The 25,883-nt window shown below is 35.8% G+C and overlaps 1 protein-coding gene across 1 annotated transcript in view; it reads left to right on the forward strand.

Annotated features, from left to right (window-relative positions):
• Positions 1-25,883, forward strand: part of LOC306872021 (catenin alpha-2) — a 471,996-nt gene that overhangs the window by 157,728 nt on the left and 288,385 nt on the right. Inside the window, exon 7 of the mRNA XM_079420336.1 lies at positions 9,588-9,791. Coding sequence (XP_079276462.1) covers positions 9,588-9,791 — 204 coding nt within the window. The remainder of the gene's footprint in view (positions 1-9,587; positions 9,792-25,883) is intronic.

The following is a 25,883-nucleotide window of genomic DNA, read 5'->3' on the forward strand; positions in this document are numbered from 1 at the left end:
AGATTGTAGCGCAAGGACAATTATACTGCTTCTGTGCATTGAAACATTTATGCAAATATACTATTTCATGATATATATGGCACACACGGCTAATCGCTAATGTTGTACTACTTTTCATTTGTCGCTTTGGATAAAAGCATCTGCTGAATTAATAAATGTAAAATTATTTATTTCTCACAGAGCAATAAGAGTGTGTTTTCAGATCTTAAGACCCAAATGTGTATTTTTTGTTGTTTTTTTTTTGTGAAGTTTTTTTTCAACTTCAGTATAAATGATATTATTATTAGTCATGTCTGGCCATGTTAATCACTATTAAATCCAGTTAGAGATGCAATTATGTTCTAATTTGTGATTAAATTACAGTTTTGGCATATTGTAGATTATTCTGCATCAAAGTAAAGGTTTCAACATTCTAGCATTTTTTTATATTTTAAAATAAATGCAGAAACAGTGCAAACACAATACTTTGCTAGACAAAACTAGATCGTTGGCATTGTCTAAAGTTTAGACTGAAGGCTAGTTGACCTTTAGCTCCAGTAATACAGTGAGATTTACTTTCTAGAAGAAATCCTTGCAGATGTAACATTTTAACATTTATATTAGTCTATAATATTATAATATTTCGTCAAAGGATGGCCTCATGTGCATCCACAGAGGGCCTGGATATTCAGTGACCCTAGACTTAACCCTGATCCACAGGGGCCTCAGTTGTCATCATGTGGTTCACATGCTCTAAAATGTTTCAAAAGAGCCATACTGTATGTAGGCACATGTTGCTGTTTATTGCTTTTCTTTTTCAATTAAGTTTTATTAATAAGAGTGTTTATTGTAATTGTCTCTCAGTGCAGTTTGTTGCAGCCATAATATATAATAATATAATTATATATATATATATATATATTATAATGAGCTGAAAAACTTCTGTTTTAACTAAAAATAAACATTTCTCAGTTCAATTGTGTTGCTGCAGTGCAAAATGGGATTGTCAAGCAGACAAACTGACTAACACTTTCATGAAAACCTGTCATAAATGTTGTATGCACTTGGCAAACTCAACTATTTGTATTACAGTCTAGTCCACCTTAATTAAATGTAACCAGGTATGCACTGCAGTGCTACTACAGGTATTTGAAACAATGCAACTTGAACTTGTACACACACACCCAACATATAATATATATATATATATATTATTTTTTACTAAAACTGTTTAGTTACTTATTTTTTATGTTGATAAATCTGTCATACAATAAAATTGTGATGATTTCTCCAGTACATTTTATTTAGCTAAATTATACATTTCTTTCATCTGCTGAACACAAAATAAGATTATGATTATTATGAATAAAGTTTATAACCAGACAGTTTTGATTCCTATTGTATTTTTTGTCCTTACAATGGAAGTCAGTGGGAACCGAAACTGCTTAGTTATTCTTTGAAATATCAACTGAAGAAAATAAGCCATGCAGGTTTGGAATGACATGAGGGTGAATATGACAGGATTTGCATTTTAAGGTGGACTATACCTTTAGTCACATTCCATGAATGCTCCATGCTTAGAGCACTTGTCAGTTTTATTTATTTGGTTTCCTTATAAACCTGTTCTTGGTTCAATAAGTCGGTTGTTGCTGCCTCAAGAACAATTCATGAACATATTGTTCGGTTTTGTGAACCAGTTCAACCGATTCACTTAGAAGATATGGGTCGAATGAATGATTTGTTCATGAATTGGAGTCTAGTAAAGTGAAATCATCGGCTCCATGAAGGATAAGTGCAACTCACTCTTCTCTCCCCTTCACTTCCTTTCAGACTGCCACTCCGACCCTGTGCCTGCAATAAGCACCAAATGGAATAACAATAGGGGCTATTCCCCAGGGGCTCTGTCCTCTGCGCTTTCTCTCTCCTATTCAAACGAGCTGTTTTCCAGAGGCTCCCATGAGTCTTTGTGCCCTTTCAAACCCATTTTTAAAGTCAGCCTTTGTCTCTGTCTCTGTGATTGCAGGTTGCTTTGCGTGACTTATGTTTTTTTTTTTTTTCTCCGCCCCTTTCAAACGACCCACGTTGATTACCATCAGCTTGCCATTCGGAATGAAAGTTAATAAATGTATTATGAATGCAGAATTCTTGCTACATCCTTCTTTGGTGTCTGGTTTAGATATAAATAAATTAATAAAAAATAAATAAACAAATGAATTAATGAAAGAAATAATTAAATAAATCTCTGAACACTATACACCCACACACGCACACACACACACATATATATATATATATATATACAGTATGGCCAGACAATGCCACCTCAGCACTGCAGGACTGCTTCCAGGACACAGACTGGAACATGTTTAAAGAGGCAGCCACCTACAACAACCACACAGACCTGCATGAGTACACTGAAACTGTGACTGCTTACATCAAAAAGTGCATAGATGATGTGACAGTCAGCAAGACCATTACCACACGTGCCAACCAGAAGCCATGGATGACAGCAGACGTTTGTGGGCTGCTAAAGACCAGAGATGAAGCATTCAGATCAGGAGACAAAGCAGCCCTCAAAACAGCAAGAGCCAGTCTGTCTCATGGCATCAAGAAGGCAAAACAACAATATGCTAAAAAAATTAACAACAACTTCACAGACAGTAAAGACACTCGGTCCCTGTGGCAAGCAATTCAGCCCATCACTGACTACAAGCCCCCAACACAGGCCAGTGATGATGACACATCCTTACCAGATGCACTCAACCACTTCTACTCATGATTTGAGATACAGAACGACACACCTGCACAGAAACTACTCACATCTCCAAACGACCAGGTACTCTGTCTCTCTCCAGCCGGCGTAAGGAAGACCCTGTCCCGGATTAACCCACGAAAGGCTGCGGGCCCTGACAACATACCTGGACGTGTACTGAGAGACTGTGCTGCACAGCTGATGGATGTCCTAACAGACATCTTCAACACCTCGCTGAGCCAGGCAGTCGTCCCCACGTGTCTCAAATCCACCTCCATAATTCCAGTACCAAAGAAGTCACCCGTGTCCTGTCTGAATGACTATCGTCCCATAGCACTGACCCCAATCATGATGAAGTGCTTTGAGAGGTTAGTCGTGCATCACATCAAGTCCAGTCTCCCAAACACACTGGACCCATTCCAGTTTGCATACTGTCCAAACCGTTCCACGGACGATGCAATATCCACCACTCTCCACCTAGCTCTTACTCACCTGGAACAGAAAGACTCTTATGTAAGAATGCTGTTCATCGACTTCAGCTCAGCATTCAACACTATAATCCCACAACAGCTCATCCACAAACTAATGAAACGCTCTACAGAGAAGAAGTGGCACAGCTGGCGAAATGGTGTGGTGAACACTGCCGCAAAGATCATCGGTGCCCCTCTCCCCTCCATCCTGGAAATTTTCCTTGCACGATGCTCCAGCAAGGCCTCCAGCATCGTGAAAGACCCCACCCACCCCTCCCACAACCTCTTCCAGCTCCTACCATCAGGTAGAAGGTACCGGAGTATCAAAGCTCGCTCTGTCAGATTGCTTTTTTCCCCAGGCTGTGAGAGCTCTTAACTCCAATCTCCCTGTCCCCCTCTGACCCCCCACTCACCCAACTCATTAATACAGTTGACGACTTTTCCTAAGTGCAATTCTGAGTGTGCTACACACAGGTGAGTGGGCTATACAAACCACCTGTAGTAATGCACTCATCCCACTATATGCATGCTAGACACTTTCTATGAACACTCCCTGAGCATTGCACTACAAATCTTTTTGCACTATGCGCTGCTTCCCACAAAATCTCTCTTTAATCTGCACAACAATTTAATGTACGAAATATATATACAATTTTTATTTTTATTTCTATCTTTTTGCACTTTGAGATAAAAAGCTGGGAATTTACATTGTGTTTAACTGCTTACATTTTGTACAAATAAATCACAGTACAGATTAACACATTTTTCTGGTTAATGGGTCATGAAATTACAAAAACAAACAAAAAAAACCCCTTGATGTTCACATTTCTCTTGTTGCTTTGAGTTAATAAATAAAACTTCCATAGATCAAAACTAGACCATAATGACAATATTGATCTGCATATCTTTCTGAATGTTTGCAATATCAGAAATAGTTTATTTTTTAATAATGGTTGTAATTGTTTCAGATCAACCTGAATGGTTTCTGCAACACATTTCAGTGTGATTTGTTTCGTGAAACGTATCACAATGTAAAAACATGACCCAATAGCATTGATTCTGATTTTACATATACATAGCACATTTACATAAAAGTCTTATAGCCACAGTGACCAAAAAAAAAGTTGCTGTTTAATTGGAAAAATTAGAGGAAGGGTGGAAAATATAAATTATATAAAGCACCTTATAACTGTATTCAACCTAAGAGAGAAAAAAAGAATAAAAATGAAAACAAAGCAATTAAAATTCAACCAAAATATAAAATAAAATAAAATGTCAAATAAAATGAAAAACAGCAATAAACTATGGATACTGTGTCATTAATGAGATTACCTTGACAAGTCAAAAAAAATAAATAAATAAATAAAATACTAGTTTTAATATTCTTTGTTTGCATCAGTCACAGAAATGTGTTTACTCATGCTTTCTCAGTTTCAGAATAGCTCTTTTACCCTATAGACTGTGAGCACTCAAACTCAAATACAAGTGTATGCATGCGGGTGGTATACATGTATATAAACCATTGTGATGGACAGAAAGCTCACCAACACAACACAAACACACGAGACAGACTTCTGATGTGGGCAGTCGCTTTACAGTTATGACAGAAGCTTTTTAATAGCTTATCAAAGGGGAAAGTGTTGGTGGCACTGCGATGGAGCAGGTGGTGTTTGTATGACTCAGTCAGATGGAGCACCAGCTCTCTTAACCTTGTTGTGTGTCCGCACAAACACCCTCACTGAATGTAGGACAGTGGTTTGCTGGATTCCAGCCAGAATTAGAGACACCCTAGATAGACACTAGTCATTAATAATCCGCACAGACTAGTCACCAGCCTAGCCAACTTTGTTCGTCACACACTTTCTGTCCTTTTTGCTCTCTCTCTTTCACCCATGTTTTCCTCTTTCCTGTCCTTTCACTCCAAAGTACTTTAGTCACTGTGTAAAAGTAGGTTGCGTTCAATGCACCGCTCTCACGTATGCTCCCTCATTACACCGTCCTTGACAAACAACCTGTCACATTGTGTGAGAGGAATAAGTGGCATTCCCACCCACTTCTAAAACATACACACACGCGCATACAGTACACTACATAACCGATTGCGTCTGGCCTACCATGATCCATTTTTACAGATGAGTTTGTGTGCTCCTCAGCAATCAATCTGGACTAATTATGTTTCCGCAGACAAATTGATGGCACCCTTTCAGAATGACTTTTTGCATTTCACTTCATTTGTCTTTTTAGTGCATATTGTAAAGGTTATGTGTACACATACACATACTACCATTCAAAACTTTGGGGTCAATAATATATATTTTTTATGTTTTTGAAAGAAGTATCGTATCACTACATTTATTTTAACAAAAATACAGTAATATTAATAATACTTTATACTCTGTACACAAGTATATATGCTAACATACTGATATATGATGTATGCGTTTAATATCTCTTTTGAAAAATTTAAGGCATTCTTGCCGAAATAAAATCTTCTGGGAAAAAAATAAAAAATTGATTTTTATTGTTGTGAATGTTGGCTATTTGATTAAGCACTGCTATCCTTGAACCTACAGTATTCTTTTCCTATAGAGAAAATCTTTATATGTGTGCTTACAAATACATACAAATAGCCAACATTCACAACAATAAAAACAAACAAGCAAACAAATTAATTAATTAAGAAATAAATTATAAATATATAATTAGGGATGTACAATTTTACATTTTTGCCAATATCCGATATGCCAATATTTTTCAAATCATTTTGGCTGATAGACGATGCCGATTTCAAGTCTCTTCTGTGCAGAAATTATAAACTATTTATTTTTCATTTTGGTTAGCTTTGAGCAGATACTTATTTGTTAGAAGTAATAAACTTTATTAAAATGAGAGTACACTGAAAGCCTTGAAAATAACTGTAATACAATCAATCTCTGCTGTTTTTTATTTTTTTTTCTCAGACAGATGCAGCTGAAAACTTAACATTTTATGTGTGGATTTAACATTAATAGATGGTCTAAAGCAAAAGATCTTTTAGAGCTCCTTATATTTACATTTTCAAAATCCATTTGAAAAAAAAAATATATATATATATATATATATGTATATATACATTACATATTACTCAATAAATCTGTATATATTAAATTATCGTTATTATAATTATATTATATTATTACTATATATTATATTATATATACTATTATACATTATTATTATTATTATAAACTGTTGACTCTCTCACACACCGGACACGTCTTTCTGTATGTGTGTTCTCAAATTAAATGCAGCGATCCAAACAAGTGAATCTAATCATCATTCAGGCAAACGTTTGCTTCAAAGAATAACCACATTGCTGACATGATCTTATGACTATCACACCCTGAGCACATGTGAGCTATCCTTCTAATCAGCAAGGCATATCGGCAAGATTTTTAGAAAAAGATTTCAAAAATGTTCAGATAATATTGTGTGTCCCTATGTATAATATACATTGTGTGTATTGTTGTGAATGTTGGCTATTTGTGTGTATATATATTTGGGATAATAATCCTACAGATTCACAAATCGTTCGTAAACGTGTATGTTAATGAATTCCAATCATTTGTAAATAGGATGCACGTGCACACTCATTCACAATTTGCATAATCCCCACCTATGAATTACAGCTACATAAATTACGTGTCCAACAGTACCACCGTTCCCTATACGCAGAGTGCGTAGTCTGCGTAGGGCACCAACTCCCAGGGGGGCACCATCCCAGTTGCTCAAGAAGAAAAACAAAACAACTTTTGTTCTATATTAATATTAAAATTAACATATGCACAGACATAAATACAATTCTAAACATGAATACATATATATATATATATATATATATATATATATATATAATGATAAAAAATGCTTTTTACTGTGAATGCAGTAGGCTTAGCACATGTGATACGTCATTCCCGCATCCGCATGCATTCAATGCTTTGGTGGCACAGCGTTTTTTTTGTTAGTTTTTTTCCAGCTGAGACACTTTATTTGCTATGATCCACGACAGTATTACTAGTATCTAATTTTGAAGAATATTACTAAATACAAAAATTATTTAACCAACCATATCAAATTCCAATGTTGTTCAGTCGTTGTACAATAGGATGGTTGGTTGTTGTAGTATTTGTCCCGCCCCTCCTCCATTGATTGGATGGCTGGGTAAAAAGTGACAGTGATGAGTGCTGCGCTGTACCTAAAGTTGTACAGTAAAAAAAAAAAAAGACAAGGAAAAGCAAACAAACTTGTGAAATATTATAATGATAGTGCATCAAAATTCAATGTCATCAGTTTGCCAAAAAGAACACAGAACATTTTACGCACCATTTACATGGGGAGCAGGTGTACATTTCTTTCATACTAACTATCATTTTGAAAATTTTCTTGAATTTGAAAATTTTCATCCGAACGTCTTAAGAACAATTTGCACAAAACCTCCATCTGCTCGTATTTCATGAGGCCCATTGTGTGTATTGTTTGTTAGCACTTCTATCCTTGACCTACAGTATCTTTTTCCTATTGAGAAAATCATATAGAGAAGTGTTGTGATAAGGCCAAGATCAAGGCGTGATGATGGATGCAAGTCCCACAAGCACTGATCAGTTTTTTTTTCTTCAATCATTCTGCAAGCAATGTAATGAGCCTCTCTTAAGGACAGCATGAAAACAAAATTAATCTCGTTTATTTGTGTAATAAATGTATCTGGTCTCATTTTGCATGATTCATCAGCGCTTATGAATCAATGCTATTGTAAAGAAAATGAAGGAAGAAGGCCATGCAGGTGGAGAAATATTAACCACAAATATGAGCTGGATTTTCACAATCCAAATCAATTCCTGTTTAATCAAACCAGGTCTTGGCCTACATTACTTCCTGCTAAATATTGTTTGACTCGAGGACACGCTGCATTACAGAAGTCAGATGTGTTGCGAAGGCTTTCATGTTGTCTTTAACTAAATCAAATCTTAATTGGAATATGTACTCGGCATATGAGTTACACAAGGTCTAAGTAATCTGTACAAATTGTTTCGCAATGGCTTTGGTTAAGCCTGTCGGCATCTGAAAGTTCTGCCTGTCGCTTTCCCATCAAACATTTCACACCAGTCTTTGTTTTAGCCCCTCAATCAGGCAGAAGAGGGCAGACCGCAATAGAGTCGGGAAGTTGACGCCGACAGATTTCAAACAAACCAATAAATGTCCACATATTTATCACTGAGTCATTGAGATGGCCAAGATTGCTGCTACTGCTTTTACTAAAGAGTTGATCTCCATGGCAACAGGCTATTATGGGAAATCTGTCTCTATGTCTTTCTCTCTCTCTAATTGTGCCGCTGTTAGCTGGTAGCACTGCTGCTAAGTTAGCACATACAGTACAAAAGACGCACATCATTTCCTGTGGACATGCCAAAGAACAGGAAGTGCATGCTGAAATATAAACGATGAAATATCTGTGAACTTCTTATTAACCGCCAGGTCTGAGTTGCTGAAGTGGCTTTCTGAATATTCATCTAGAAAGTAAAGGGCATAGACACAAGCCACCTCTGGTTCCTCTAAATGCCACCTCCACCTCATCTGCACCGGCAAAGTCCACAAAATGCAAACTGCTGCCGAAGCCATATTCATATATAGCCGTAAAACATAATATCGCCACTATCAATATGGTAATTTTCCCATCCCAGCCCTAGAGATCATAAAGCCTCTATTTGGTAGGAACTTTTCATAAATAAAAAGGGAGGCTGTTCTTGAGTCTGCATCCTGTGTTTAAAAGCCCCATTAAATCACAATGTGGTTGTAACCGAGGCCCTGGATCTTGTCTTGAAGGTCACCTTAGCAGCCTCTGGGTTTGGCTCCAACCGACTGTCTTCAGTGTTTTGCTAATAGAAACTATGGCAAACATCTCACAGCGCTTGCTATCTTCTATCGGCTACACAAAAATCTCTACCATCTGGGGGATTTATTATTCATAGTTGTGAGACTAAGGCATACAGTGTAAGGTAATAATCTAAACATTGTGATTGGTTGTTTTATACAGTACATCATTAATTCATGTCTGACTACAAGGTTTAAATATTTTATCCAGCATATATGATTCAGGAGAGAGATTGAGACAATATATGTGTATGTGTGTGTGTGTGTGTGTGTGTATATATATATATTAGGGCTGTCAACGTTAGGAGCGTGAGCAGTGCATGTTTTGTTGCTGCCTTGATAATAAATGAGAATGTATTTGATGTTTGTTTTATATACTGACAAAACGTTTTTATATAATGATTACTGTTTTTTTCACAATTACAGGTGTTTATGGCCATGTTTTAAACTAAAACTGGCCATATTTTTTTCTGTTTCAGAATAAGATCATTCTGGACCCGCTTACATTCAGTGAGGCTCGCTTCAGGCCATCACTGGAGGAACGTCTGGAGAGCATCATCAGTGGTGCCGCCCTCATGGCCGACTCCTCCTGCACACGCGACGATCGCCGCGAACGCATCGTAGCCGAGTGCAACGCCGTGCGCCAGGCCCTGCAAGACCTGCTGAGCGAGTACATGACCAATGTAAGTCATGAACAACATTTTCTAGCATGCAAGTTAGCTTGATGGTAACACTTTATTTTGATTGTCCACGTTAGACATTCTACTAACAGTAAGTAAATTTGCAACTACATGTCAACTAGCAGTCATTAGAGTAGACTGTCAGTTTATTATCTTCTAACACCTTATTTTGATGGGTGCACAACATACAAAATACTGATTATAAGAAACGTTGCGAGTACATTACAGTATATATCAACTTATTCTACTAACCATAAATTTAATCTACTGTAAGTCCACTCTCTGAGAGTTAGTAGACTAGTTGTTAGTAGTTGCAAATTAATGAGAATTAGTTGACATGTAGTTACAAAGTTATTTATAGTTAGTAGAATGTCTAAAATGGACCATCAAAGTGCAACCGCTCAAGTACTAAGTGACCATTTTTAGTTTTTCTGAAAGATTGTTATTTAGATGGTTCAAATTGTTTTTAAATTAAACTTGATCAAATTGAATTTATGTTTAGTGATTCACAGTTTTCTAGCTGTTTACAGTTTTTTTCAGCTGCTTACACACATTTTCAAAACTTTACCTCTTTTTTTCAAAACTTTAGATGCAAATCTAAGAAGTGCACACACAAAATGCAAAATGCCTCACATCTCTTGCAAAATGAAGCACTGCATTCACAAACACATCTCAAAAGCAAACATTTGCAAACACCGTTGCCGTAATGTTAATTTGTGTTAGATTTTTGTGTGTTACATAGAGAATTGTGTGTTGTTTTTTGGAAAAAAGTGTTTTATAAAACTGAAACTGAGTCAAAGGAATATAATTAGTGTATGGTTTTGCAGATTTGGTGTGTGGTTCTGGTGTTTGAGTTTCAGGTTTCAGAAATTGTGTGACAAGTAAGATTTTGTGTCTAAGCAGTTGAAGAAAAAAAATAAGAAAATAAGAAGTAAATGCTGGATTTGTGAGGGGACTAATTGAGGAGACTTTTTTTTCTCCTTTTATTCTTGCACATCCTGCATTGCTTGTGAATCATCCCTAAGGCCGGATGGTTAGAAAACTGACATTTACCTTCAACAGCCATGGTTACAGTAGACATAGGGAGTTGACACATACCATTTGAATATGCATAATGTTTCCCACCGAGTAGTTATTTATTTATCAGTGCTGACATGGAACACGGAGAGCTTTCTGCATGGACGTTTTAGTGCCATCACGTATAACACACTTGTATAAGGTTATATCAGGCTGTATGAGGTAATATCAGTTCATGTATGTTTCTGAAGTTTTAAGCATGGAAACTTCCAGAATGAAATTTCCAACATGGCTAAAGCGATATCAAAGCTGTCAGAAATTTCAGTTTGTATGATGATGTGTTGTATTTTTCTCCAGTTGTAGTGTATGAAAAGGCCTAAAAAAGACAGGATTATTGCTTCCTGGCATGCAACAGAATTTATTTAAAATACTTCATAATGTTCATACAGTATTGAAATTCAGAAACGTTTTTGGAAGAAGCATCTTATGCTCACCATGGCTGCATTTATTTCATCCAAAGTACAGTGAAAACACTCGGTAACACTTTAGAGTAGGTAACACATATTCACTATTAACTACAACTTTTCCCTCAATAAATTCCTAATTTGCTGCTTATTAATAGTTAGTAAGGTAGTTTACTGGGTAGTTTAGGTCTTGGGTAAGATTAGGGATATAGAATAAAGCATTAATATGTGCTTAATTTGTACTAATAAATGGCTAATATTCTTGTAATATGCAAGCTAATTAGCAACTAGTTAAGAGACCCTAAGATAAAGTATTACCAAACACTCATATTGTGAAATGTCCAAAACTGTTCTTTTTATATAAAAGGTACATCTAAAAAAAATTGAATATAAAAAAAGGTATAGTATTTTCGCGTTCCTATTTCAGAGAGTGAAACCCATATATTATATAGATTCATTACACATAGAGTGAAATATTTCAAGCCTTTATTTCTTGATTTTGATGATTATGGCTTACAGATAATGAAAATCCAAAATTCAGTGTCTAATATTCTTCAGTGAATATTACATAAGATCACAAAAAAAAAAGATATTTTTAACAGAAATGTCAGGCTTCTGAAAAGTATGTTCATTTCTATGCACTCAATACTTGGTTGGGCATCCTTTTGCATGAATATCTGCATCAATGCGGCGTGGCATGGAGGCAATCTGCCTGTGGCACTGCTCAGGTGTAATGGAAGCCCTGGTTGCTTTGATAGCAGCCTTCGGGTCATCTGTATTGTTGGGTCTGGTGTCTCTCATCTTGATTCTCTATGGGGTTCAGGTCTGGCGAGTTTGCTGGCCAATCAAGCACAGTAACAACATGGTCATTGAACCAGCTTTTGGTACCTTTGGCAGTGTGGGCAGGTGCCAAGTCCTGCTGGAAAATGAAATCAGCATCTCCATAAAGCTTATCAGCAGAAGGAAGCATGAAGTGCTCTAAAATTTCCTGGTAGATGGCTGCGTTGACTGTGGCCTTCAGAGAACACAGTGTACCAACACCAGAAGATGACATGGCAGCCCAAATCATCACTGACTGTGGAAACTTCACACTGGACTTCAAGCAACATGGATTCTGTGCCTCTCCACTCTTCCTCCAGACTCTGGGACCTTGATTTCCAAATGAAATTCAAAATGTACTTTCATCTAAAAAGAGGACTTTGGACCACTGAGCAACAGTCCAGTTATTTTTCTCCACAGCCCAGGTAAGACTCTTCTGACATTGTCTCTGGTTAGCCCTTTTCCGAAAGACGTCTGAGCGTGGTGACTCATGATGCACTGACTCCAGCTTCAGTCCACTCCTTGTGAAGCTCTCCCAAGTGTTTGAATCAGCTTTGCTTGACAGTATTCTCAAGCTCGCAGTCATCCCTGTTGCTTGTGCACATTTTCATACCCAAATTCTTCCTTTCAGTCAACTTTGCATTTAATATGCTTTGATACAGCACTCTGTGAACAGCCACTCCTTTCAGTAATGACCCTCTGTGACTTACCCTCTTTGTGGAGGGTGTCAATGTTCGTCTTCTGGATCATTGCCAAGTCAGCAGTCTTCCCCATTATTGTGGTTTCAAAGAACAAGATATACCCAGAATTTATACTGTAGGGATGGTCATTAATTGAAACTCAGATGTAAATATTTGAATATTTTGAGATACTGATTTTTGACTTTCATGAGCTGTAAGCTCTAATCATCAAAATTAAAACAAAAAAGTTTGTAACACTTTATTTCGATAGTCCACTTTAGACATTCTACTAACAGTAAGTAATTTTGCAACTACATGTCAACTACATGTCAATTAGCAGTCATTAGAGTACTAGTAGACTGTCTGCTTAATATCTTCTAACACTTTACTTTGATTGGTCCACAACATACTGACTATGAAAAACTTTGCAAGTATATGTCAGCTTATTCTACTAACCCTAAACCTACCCTAACAGTCTACTCTGAGAGTTAGAAGGCATGTAGTTGCAAATTAATGATAATTAATTGACGTAGTTGATATGTAGTTACAAAGTACTTATAGTTAGTAGAATGTCTAACGTGGACTATCGAAATAAAGTGTAACCAAAAAGTTTTGAAATGTTTTACTTTACATGTAATGAATCTAAAATATATGGAAGTTTCTCTTTTTGAAATAAGTTACAAGAAAAAATGAACTTTTTCACGATATTCAAAAATTTTGAGATGTACCTGTACGTTTTAAAATGTAGTTTATTCCTGTGATGACAAAAATTACATTTTTAGAAGCCATTACTCCAGTCTAGTGTCACGTGATCCATCAGAAATCCTTCAGAATTTCAGTATTCTTTGACTAATAGAACGTTTGAAAGAACAGCATTTATTTGAAATACAATTTTTTATAACATTGACTTCACTGTCTTTTGATCAGTTTCATGTGTCCTTGTATTAATTTACTCCCCACCCCCCCCCCCCCCCCCCCCCACCAAAAAAAAAATGAACAGTACTGTTTGCATATATGTAAGCGACAGTCTCCATATTTGTCGGCTGACCTTCAGTCATGGATAGATACCGACTGTTCATCATGAGAAAGTTCACCAGTTAAACGGTTTTAATATTCTTTGATAAATCAATACTCTGACCTCTCATCTTTCTTTAGTGTCTATTGGTGTTTGATATCCTTGACTTAAATGAAAGGCTTCAAAGCAGATAATCCTATAGAATTATCAAGGTGGTGTTTGTATAAGTGTGTGTGTGTGTTTATGCCAGTTACTTTGAAACAGGTGTCACTAAGCCATTGGCAAGTGTTCTGTATATTGATCTTTGTGGTATCAATGGGGCTGTCTGGCTCTGACGCTATGCAGTAATCAATGGCTTCTACCCGGCTTATAATCAAATGTATGTTTCTTAGTGCTGGTGTGTTCAAGCACAATACGGGAACAGAGGGATATTAAATACAACCTCTCATTCGATTAGCGATGCCCCTTTAGTCAAAACACTACGCCCGTGGAGATGAATATCACATCAGCACTCCAATTACAAGCTCCTGCTCTGGGAGGAAATGTGTCTGCGTGGCTAGAATGCTCGTTTTATATGAGTTTTAGAGTTGTATGAGTTTGTCTCAAGATATTCAATTTGTTATGTTTTATTTATTTATTTATTTTTTTGTTTTTGGCATGTTTGTATTTGTGTCTTTGAATGGATTAGTTCATGAATTCTTTTAGCAGAAATATAGTTTCATTGTACAATTGTTAGATATACTGACATTAACATGTTTTGCATCAGGATAGAAAATGGATATTAATATGCTGATCCTGATATAAAAACACTATAATTGTTTAATTATTTATTCATACAAACATTGACAAAGTTGTTGTGTTTTCATTTCAGATATCTGGCTTTTAATTTGGTAAAGTGCTATCTAATGTGATATGAGCTCTAAAAATGTGCGCTTATGCCTGGTGTAGAGTGCATTTGTTGTGGCGTTATCACATTGTTTAGAAGTGAAGTGAAGTGACATACTGCCAAGTATGGTGACCCATACTCGGAATTCGTGCTCTGCATTTAACCCATCCAACGTGCACACACACAGCAGTGAACACACACACACCGTGAACACACACCCGGAGCAGTGGGCAGCCATTTATGCTGCAGCGCCCGGGGAGCAGTTGGGGGTTCGGTTGGCTGGCAAAGAGATGGCAAAACTTGAAATTATTTATTTGTTATTGGTTTGTTTTGATATCTCTGTGCTATTATTGTTTTGATATCTCTGCGCTGTTAGAGCTGCACAATTCTGGATAAATTGAGAATCATTTTTCATTCATTTTTTTAATTAGAATTCATTTTTTGTCACAAAAAGAGATCATGCTTCTCCCAGAATTCTGAACTAAACAAAATAATGTGCGACAAAATATTATTGCTGCGGTCTATCTAAAAGTTATGGAGGACGAGAAATGACTCAAGTATAAATAAATGAAAAAATACATAAATGCAGAAAAAAATTAATAAATGTAGAAAAAAATAAATATATGAATAAGTAAATAAATGTAGAAATGCATAAATTAATAAATGAAGAAATAAACAAATAATTAAATGCTGAAATAAACAAATGAATGCAGATATGCATAAATGAATGAATACATAATTTTGTCAAACGTGTCATGCTTAATTGTGCTATTTTTGTACAATTTGTGTTATAATACATTTATTTATAAATTTATTTATGTATTCTAAGTTTATTTATTTTTACATTAAATAATTTCCACACTTCTACATTTATTTATTTCTGCATTTCTGTATTTATTTATTTATATATACTTAAGTCATTTCTCGTCCTCCATAAAAAGTGTTTAATTAATTTGAATGAATTACTATTACATTTGAATATGTATGTATTTAAAATATAATATATTTAATACACCGATTTTTAATATTCAAATTATGAAAAAAGTGGTTTGAATGAATGATTCAATGACTCACATATAAATACTTCACTTGTTTCATTACTGGATGAATCAGCATTTTTGAATGAGTCTCTTGAAAGAATGATTCAATGACAATTGTTTACCAGTCACCTTTCACCACCTAGTGGTGAAACAATGTAATTGACACAAACGTTATTTGAAGCGCCTGTTACTTTTTAAAGGGGATTTGCGTGATTTTGATTGCTACCATAGACATCAGTGTTTATATCCAAATTATAAACTTTATCGCAGTATTTCTGTGATAATATGAATGACTGTAAGACAGAAATAATAATGTGTAGTTGAAAAGACTGTTTGTGAAGCTGTTTCTTTATTTTTTTATAATTTTATATAATCTGTATAATTTTTTGCAAAGGTTTAATAGACACAGGGGCGAATCTAGGGGTGAAAATAGGATTGCAGGGGTGTTTGAATCGAGATCGCGATCTTTTAATAATTAATCATGAAGCGCAACTATATGTTAAAACTCTAAAAAAAGAAAAAACAATTCTATCCCAAAAGATCTGTGATGTGTTTAATTCACGTAGAACAAAATGGCACAAGTTTACATGTAAATGTTATTGACTTCTAGCTTCTGGGAATTATGGGTACAGAGAGGAAATGAGAAGTAGTGTCTGATTTCTACACTGTACACAAAAATTACCATTGGTTCAGTTTCTTCTAAAACTTTTTCGATTTCTGCCACTGTCCTTCCACCTTTTGCTCTAATCGTTCTTCAAGCTCAAGCCTGAACGACTTGTGGAATGGCACGTGCTTGATCAATGTGCTGGTTTGCAATAAATTACGTTCAAGTGACAGGAGAATGTCCATACTTGTCCTGGCCGGTGGTGATCGTTGATTGGTGACACCCGCCCAGACTCCCAGACCACTGCTGAATCATCAGAATTGGTTGATTTAGTTACGGCAGCCCAGACAGGCCAATCTATCAATTGATCGGTCGGAGTAATGCATTGCTGACCTGGGTCAAGGGAGCTCGGGCTTGTGGCTAGAGGTTGAGGGGGTCCAGGGCTTTGTGGGTGTGGTGGTTCACCTTGCTAGCCTGGCCTGCAATGCACTAAAGAGGATTTAGGGAGTTGGTTAGCAGAGCTTAATCTTGCACTTAGCGAGACGTGGCATTCCGACGGTCACACTGCGTTTACAGAAGATGGATGCCTATGTTCTTCGGCCCTCCAGGGGGCTACACAGAAAGACTTGATCAAGAGGCAGGGTCTCTGAACACTCCATCAGCCTAACAGTGCTGCTACCAGCCGCAGAGCCTGTGCAACCTAAAGGATTACTTAAGAAGAACTGCAGATCAGCGAGTGATAGAGAAGGAAATAGAAACAATGGGATGGATAGATTAGAACCACTTATGAGATTTGGTGTCACCTCCTACTCCATACGGCAGTACTGGGGGTGGATGAAAATGCTATTTTTTGACTTAATATAAAAAAGTTGGGTTACCAGAACTTTATGTGCATCAAATACTCAAATAAATTGCTTTCCCATTCAATTTTTAATTTTTTTAATGGCACATAGACTTTAAGATGTTATGTCATGGTAATTTGCCACTTAGAAGTCAGTTGCATATATATATATATATATATATATATATATTGAATGGGAAAGCAATTTATTTGAGTATTTGATGCACATAAAGTTCTGGTAACCCAACTTTTTTATATTAAGTCAAAAAATAGCATTTTCATCCACCCCCAGTACTGCCGTATGGAGTAGGAGGTGACACCAAATCTCATAAGTGGTTCTAATCTATCCATCTAATATACTGTATATATATATATATATATATACAGTATATTAGGGCTGGGCGATATGAAGATATTATATCATATATTGACGATGTCTTGTAAGTATCGCGATGACGATGTCAACAGTCAGGTACAAGACGATTATCGATTTTATTGAGAGAAAAAAAAAAGACAAATGATAAACCTAGTAAATTGCAAAAAAAAAAAAAAAAAATTATAATAATAATAATTTACATGGCCCCATAGTCACCATACAGGTCTTTTTGCATGCAAGAATTAAATAATTTAGTAGGAGGGTTGGGAATCGAAAAGCTGTTCCAATTTTTGAAATCAGATCAGATGGAAGGTCAGGAACCGAATTACTTGTTATAAAATTAAATTAAATTTCAATTATACTCGAATCCTGTATGCACATTTATTGTGATTTCAAAAGATTCAACCTCAAGAAGACGAAACAGAACTCGCTTCTGCACTCGCGCTGTTTTCCGTGCTAGTGCGCACACACATAAAGTCCACGCACAAAAGCCGCCTCTTATATACGCGTACACTGGACTCAGCTCTCTTTCTTGCATTCTTACACATTCGAATGGACATAATTATATCAAAATATCCCATAAATCGGTTATGTTAGAATACAAGGGTGTATGGACATGCAGTGACAGCAGCCGCTGCCGCCAGTCATTAATGTTAATCAAAGAACAAAAGAAAAGAAAATCCCTCTCTGATCTTGACTGAATCACTTTTGTAACCTCAGTTTATATTTTATTGGCCTGTTTTTCGGCGTTGACTACCATAATGACAACGTGCATCTGTCTATGTGATTTTGGAGATGCATTCCAATCCTATTTATCCTTATTTAGGGTTTAGACCTATTCTATTTTGATCTGCAGTTTAATAAAAGTTAAACAGAAAAAAATCAAAATAGTAGCACTGCATGTGTTTCTGAATATTTATTTAAACAGAATGTATAATGATGAATAACCACGAACATGACAGTTATAATTAAAATACGCAAATTCCTTCACAGCCTATTCATACAGCGCACATAGTGCCCTATTTTTACAGATTGTTTTAAACAGTGTATACAGTATAATTATGTTTAATTAAGCTGAGATACAGCACTATAAATTCTTAATTCGTTTGCAACAAAACTATATCTCAGCTCAACATGCACGCATTCGGGGTTTCGGCAGCCGAACACTGAAAATGATATTGTGGGCGTTGTATTTTCATTAATAAAATAAAAACTATTACCCCACTTCTAAATAAAAAGCAGTTCTTTTTATTTCGTTAAACACGGGCCAAAAGAGATCTCTGAACTAGGCTACCAGAAAAGAAATAGAAAACTCAATGTTTTTGCTCGGAATTCATTTTTAATCCCTGCATGATTTTAGTCATACATGATAAATATCAAATAGCCTACGTTATAGCTTGACTACAAGTTAAAAAACAACTCAACAATTGTTATATTCAAGGAAATTAAACTTACCATCATGAAATGTCTACACAGGCGATAATGCCAAAAAAGAAAGAGAAACATCGGAAAATAGGCATATTTTATTCAAGATATTAAATGAATGAATTAATGAATGAGGCATTTATTAATGACATCAACATACATATATCATTCTTACAATCACCGCCAGGATGTCCAACTTCACCATGATGAACTTAAAATTGGGTTCTATTATTTTTCCTCAACAGTTCTCCTCACGAAACAAAATTAATTTCAAACACAAATTTGATAAGAACAGAATGGAAATTATTAGCAACACCAACATAACAGTAAAGCTAATGTTTCCTGTTAGTTTAAACACAAACTAAGAAAAAGTAAAACTGAAACTTTAATATATATATATATACATATACATATATATATATATATATATATACATACATATATATATATATACATACATATATATATATATACACACACACACATTTTTTTAACAGGTCATAATCACAACTTCATAAGAGGGAAACTTTATGGTTTCTGATAGCACGTGAGGACAGCACAGCAGTGCTCTTGCTCAGCACGGTGGAGTGTATAGTTTTGTTAACTTTGTGGTTTATTTTGAGTCGTTTGGAACGCGGTAACACACGGCCCACTCACTATATATCACAATATGTATCAGAAGTTCCACGCTCCGGCGTGTTTAGTGCTCCGCTCACACTACATGCGTATCACGCCCGCGCCCAACTGAACCGTGCTCTGGCCCACCTCTTCCATCCGAGCCAGGGATGGCTAAATGAACGCACTTTTGCTCATATAGGAGTATTTTTAAATGAAAAAAAGTGCACAATACACTACTTTTGAATTCATTATTGAATTTTGTGCATTATGTGACTAAATGTGATTAATCACAGAAAACCATATATATATATATATATATATATATATTATATATATACACACACACACAAGACACAAAACTAACATGATATCAAGACTAGAATCTGTTAAATTATATTGAACAGGAGAGTGGTGCTGTTTCTTAAATGAATTGTTTTAAAGTGTCTTTGAACAAATAAATTAAGTGAATAAATAAGTGACTCGTTCATAAGGACAAGTTCAATTTGGAAGCAAATTATACTTACTTTTTATGAATTCAGTCCAACTGAATTAATTCCTGAATGGCTCAGCATTTCTGAACAAATCATTTGTGTGAATTCTCAAACACACAAACAAACAAGTAATGGAATAATGCACATATTTAATATAACTTAATGTAATATGTTATATTAAAATTATATACTGATCTGATTTTATTTTTATTTTTTTTTGGTGAAAAAGAGTTGATATTGTAGCTCAGTTTAAGTGCTTGACTCAATAGTTCAGAATGTTCCAGAACATTAACATTATTATTAAAATAAAATTCTAAAATAGAGTTCTAGAATGGAATACAAAAGATAAAGAATGTTGTGACTTTCTGCCCATCTCCTTAGGATAGCTAATAACAAGCTGTCGTGACACGATAATGTCATGTGACTGCTGGTGCCTCTGCACAGTGTCCTTCCAGCCGCACAATCACTTTGATGCCTCGATTTGGCAAGTTCTAGACACCGTCTCACTGGACAAGACCAGTCATTTCAGAGAAAATAACCCACAGCATGCACAAGAAAAAAAGCCTTACTTTCATTCTCACCATCCGTCTCGCTCAGACGGACACAAACAAAAATACACATTCCCCTTCAAGCTTTCAAGCAAAGTCTCCTGCAAACATCTCCTGTGATTTGCTCTCTACTTCAGCTAGCACGACTTTCACTGTTCTATTAGCTGGGCTACAATAATGTTGAGTCATCTTGGTTCTGTTCTAACCTGGTTGAAGTTTGAGGTCTCTTAGCTGTTGGCTATAACTGCTGTTTGTAGCATTTGGAAGTATGCTGTAAGTTTGGCATCTCCTGCATCCATTATCGGTGACTGGAGAGAAACACACAGCGTGATAGTCTGCAGGGAACCTGGACTCATGTGAGCTTTTGTTTTCTGCATCTTAAGAGATCAGTGGGGCTTTAGGTTTTCCAAGACTTTAGCTGCATCTCTATTTGATGGCTCCTGCTGCTTGTTTAACTTTCGCATCTCGATCTTTCCAACCTCATTAGACATTATCTCCTCCTCTTCTTTCTCTTGGTTTCTCGTTGCTAACAAGGTTTCTGTGGTAGCATCATGCATGAAATACTCCACATAACATGACATTCATTTGTAGTTTGCCCCAAAATAAACTATTTGCTAGAATCCCCCCCTCAGTTTTATAAGAGTTTCCATAATTCCAACATGACTTGTGAGTTGCAACAATCCAAACAAAGCAAATCTGTTGTCAACAAAAGAAAAGGCTTTAAGGTCTTCCTGCTATTTTCCACAAAAAAAAAAATATATATATATATATTTCTATAGCACATTTCATACAATGAATTCAGCACAAAAAATACCATGATTAATATAAAAGAGATTAAAAAAACTTACTTTATAATAATTCAAAAACTTGAATAATTAAAAAAAATGAAATTAAATCAATGAATAATTACATAAAACAAAGCAGCTATAGTTTAACTTAGAATTAAAAGACAGCCATACATTTTAGTATTATTTTATTGTTGTACTGTAAAACATCATCATCATCGTCATTATTATTACTGCATAGTAGGGGTGTCCCTGTAGTCGAATCAGAATTTTCGAATGTTGCTGATATTCGACTGATAGTCGAATCATATGTTTGGGGTCGGGGCAAAATACATTACCAAGATAGTCATAATTACTGACGTTAACACACAGGGAAAATGTGTAATGGACACATCGCATATACAAAAATAATGTTTTATGTTTTGATTAAAAGATATTTAACGCCAGCGAAACCCTAATAATTCAAAACATTTTTACAACAGTGCTCTCATTATAACGTTATGTAGGCTATATGACAGTAGTTATTAATGCTCTGCATTTCTGATTTGAGCTGCGCACGCTGAAGATGACCAGTAGAATGAAGCATTTGATAGCAGTTTTTAATCAGTGGGATTTAACTCATCTAATATAGAATACGCTTCGTTATTTATACAACATAACGACTTACAGGCTATCGGCACAGAATGCCTCGAATGCAGAAGTGAACATGTCCGTGCTGCTCTGAATGAACTCCTTTTGTGGACGTGTTCTTCACGCAACAACATGTAGAAACATGGCAACTAAACTCTAAAAATTCACAGCATTTTATTATAATAGTGTTCTCATTATAATGTTATGTATATGACAGTCCCAGTCATAGTTATTAATATTAAGCATTGTTGTTTGTACTGCTTGCGCTGTGCGTTGATAATCATTGTACCATGAATCGCTTTACTTCAATGTGATGCATCTTATGCAAGATAAATAATACACAATATGTAATCCGGCTGAGAGTCGAATCAGGCTCCTCATATTGAAGCATCGAATCGTCGACTATTCGGGGTCACTCCTACTGCATAGTCATAATCAGTAAGGGGGAAAACAGATTTTCCTTCTTGTCTTGTCCTTAGCTGATTGCATACCTAAATTTGTCAGAATTTCAACATGTCTCCGCTATAATTTTGATCTGCAGAACACAATAGATGTATTGAAGAATGATGTTTTGAAGATGTATTGAAGAATGATGTTTCAGCTGTTTTTGTCCATACAATGAGAGTCGAAGACAAAAGAATCTTCTTTTGTGTTCCAACAAAAAAAAAAGAAAAAAATGCATATAAGTTTGAAGTGGCATACGGCTGAATAAATAGCAATTTTCATTTTTGGATGAACTTTCCCTTCAAGGATGCATATGCTCTCATTTGGTTTATCGTAACTTTCATATTGTTCATAACCATTCTTAGGGCAGGTGAAGCTGTCATTGTCACAGGTAGCATACAGAGAGACCTAATTAATGTCGAGCAAACAAGCCACAAGCATTTCTCACAATTAAGCTTTCTCTCCCAACATGCCAAGCTGACTTAATGTCAAGACTCATATTAGACTGTTACATCAGATCACTATTTCTGAAATTCTACCACAGAGATCCTTCTTACCAATTTCTGGTTAGAAGAAATGTCTTGGCTCGTGGCTCATCCTGGTGCTCTTATGCTAGATGTCTTTTTTGCTTATAAACATCCTCACTAGACTTGACCTTTCTGAGGTTATCACAAATCAAAGATCACCTTCGGCATTTCAGGGGTTGTTTTTGCAGCGTTCCTCACCCACTTCCTCATCGAAAGCCTCTTTCCAGCCAGATTCCACACTTACGCCCTATTAAGCAGCCCGTATGGAGTGATCCATCAGCCTTTTCCCATAGCGACTTAGATCCTCCCTTCCATCTGTCAGGCCCTAATGCCCCTGGCTTGTTTTGCTCCTCCAATGAGAGACGCTTACTTCATGTACGACCCTATTCCAAATACACAAGCAAAGTATGCTATCTGTTGTTTTGGTGCACAGTAGTATAGATGCCTGATATATTGGTGTAATGTTTGTTAGCAGACAGTATTAAATGCAAACTTCATTAAAAAGTTTGGAGTCGGGGAAGATTTTTAAAAGAAGTCTCTTATGCTTACCTAGGCTGCTCTTAGTTGAAAATGCATTAGACACAATTCAAAATAACAGTTTTATTTTTTTGTAGATTTTTGAATGTAATTTATTCCCGTGAAGCTAAACATTCAGCAGTCATTATACAATCTTCAATGTCACATGATCCTTTAGAAATCATTCTGTTTTTCCCCTCAGGATTCATTGACAAAATTTAGAAATTTTATAAGCGCAACTTATTTATTTATAAGAATTTGTAATTTTTGAACGTGTAAAAATTATTTACTGTCACTTTTGATCAATTTAATGAATCTCTTTGAAGAGTAGTGTATGCATATCGTATGTATTTGTTTGTTTGTCATTTTCTGGATTGGTTGATATTGGATTTTTAATCATGCACTGCTACTGTCATTTAACTCATTTTTTTTTTAAATAGTAACAATTTAATATTACAGTTAAACTTAATTTTTGGCAAATCTCAAAATGAAAATCTGCTTATAATACTACACATTACAATGCCTAAATTCACTTGTAGCATTTAAAACCCTTGCCTTTAGTTTTTTGTTTTATTTGAATCATTAATTTAGTTCTTATTTTTCATTATTCTTATTTGTCGTTTTCATTTATATATTTAGTTTTATTTATTTATTTTTATTTTACTTATGTATTTTAATATAAATGCTTTTAATTAAATAAACTTATAGAAATTATAGAGTGTCAGGCAGAAATTTAACATACAGTAGATACTTTCTTACTCAAAAGTGCCATAACTTGACTTTTGTAGATCCTCTGCAGCTTCACAAAGACATCTGGAACCAGTAATGAGAAAAGTAAGAGGACACACAGTTGCAAACTCTCAAGGAGGGAACTTTTATCTTTCAATTTATTTTACAAGAACTCTTGCCTGCTTGCTGGCCCTTGGCCTTGCTCCGGTAATGCAAGGAGAGAAGGACGCAGGCGAGAGGTGCATTTATTTTACATTCTTTTCTCCCTCACGTTTTTCTCTGGCTCTATTGGTGTTAAACTAGACTTGCTCTGCCAGCGACTCCTGTCACTCCCTCCACAAAAGAGAGGTTTGCAGGTTAGAAAACAAAATTGCACTCCATATATAGGCAAAGGGCTTAATTCAACACCGCTATGCAAGATAATTCAGGCAGGGTGGGAGTTTATAATTCCCCAACATTTTCATTAATTTTCTCCTCATGTTTGCTGCCTGCAGTAATCAGGGGAATGAAATAGGGCTCAGAATGATGATAAATCACTCGGTGGCCATGTTTTCTGCGGTGCTGCTTCATTACTGAACGGTGATGAGAATGAAAATAGTCTTCGCATTGCTTTGTGAGTCAGGGGAGGGTGGATTTTGTGTGTGTGTGTGGGAGAGGTGTCATTTTCTACCCTCTTACCAGCTGTCATTTTCTTTTTTTTTCTTTTTTTTGCCTGTGCGTTTTGAGCAAACATGCACTCATGTCTACTTAAATGTCTGTGTGCATTGAAAATGTTTTGTGTGGGTGAGCATGTGTTAGTATGTGGAGGTCTTATTCTCTGGTTTTTGTTCCTCCTGTTTTTTTGTTGTTGTTTTTTTTCTGTTATATTTGTTTGCTCCAGGCTGAACGAGAACCTCACTCATTTCATTTTTGGTTTGTTTGTTCTGGTTTGAGCCTGTCCATGTGTTTTGTGTCTGGTTGTGTATCAGTCTTGGGGTTAGCAGGGTTTAAAGGCCTGATTGTGAATCCAAACAGGGCAAAATCAATCTTGCTATGATGCCTTTCTTTGTCTATTTTGTTCCTCTGAATGACTCACTGGTCATTCAGCTGTTTTCTTGGTGCTAGTATCAATATGCTGAGAATGTGATATGTATACCTGTATCCCTGTATATAAAGGATTGAAGATGCTCATTTTCTGTAAAACCATGTTGGAATTAGCTGTGGTGTTGGAAATAGCTGTTGAATAGTTTGGAGTTTGTGTTGAGATGTGAAAAGTTTGTGTTGAGATGTGAAAGGATGAGATATTTTCTTCAGTCAATATTGTTTTAAATGGATGGTTCACTCAAAACTCATTATTTTCTGACCTCTTGTACAGTGCCGTCCAAAAGTATTGGAACAGTAAAGACTAAATTGCTCTGTTGGCTGTGGAGTCAAGATATTTACAAATATGATTAAAAGATGAATATGAGACAAAAATACAGAATGTCACATTTTCTTATTGGGTGATTCAACACAGATGTTTTACCAGCTAAGAAGTTCAGCACTTTTAGAGTTTCCTCTCCCTATCTGATGTGAGCATAAGTATTGAATCAGTTGCCTCACGGGTCTTTCTAAGTGATTAGCTGTATCCTGTTGCATTAATTCTTCAGATATTAAAAGCA

The sequence above is a fragment of the Barbus barbus genome (genome assembly GCF_936440315.1).
Source record: "Barbus barbus genome assembly, chromosome: 7".
NCBI classification, from domain to species: domain Eukaryota; kingdom Metazoa; phylum Chordata; class Actinopteri; order Cypriniformes; family Cyprinidae; genus Barbus; species Barbus barbus.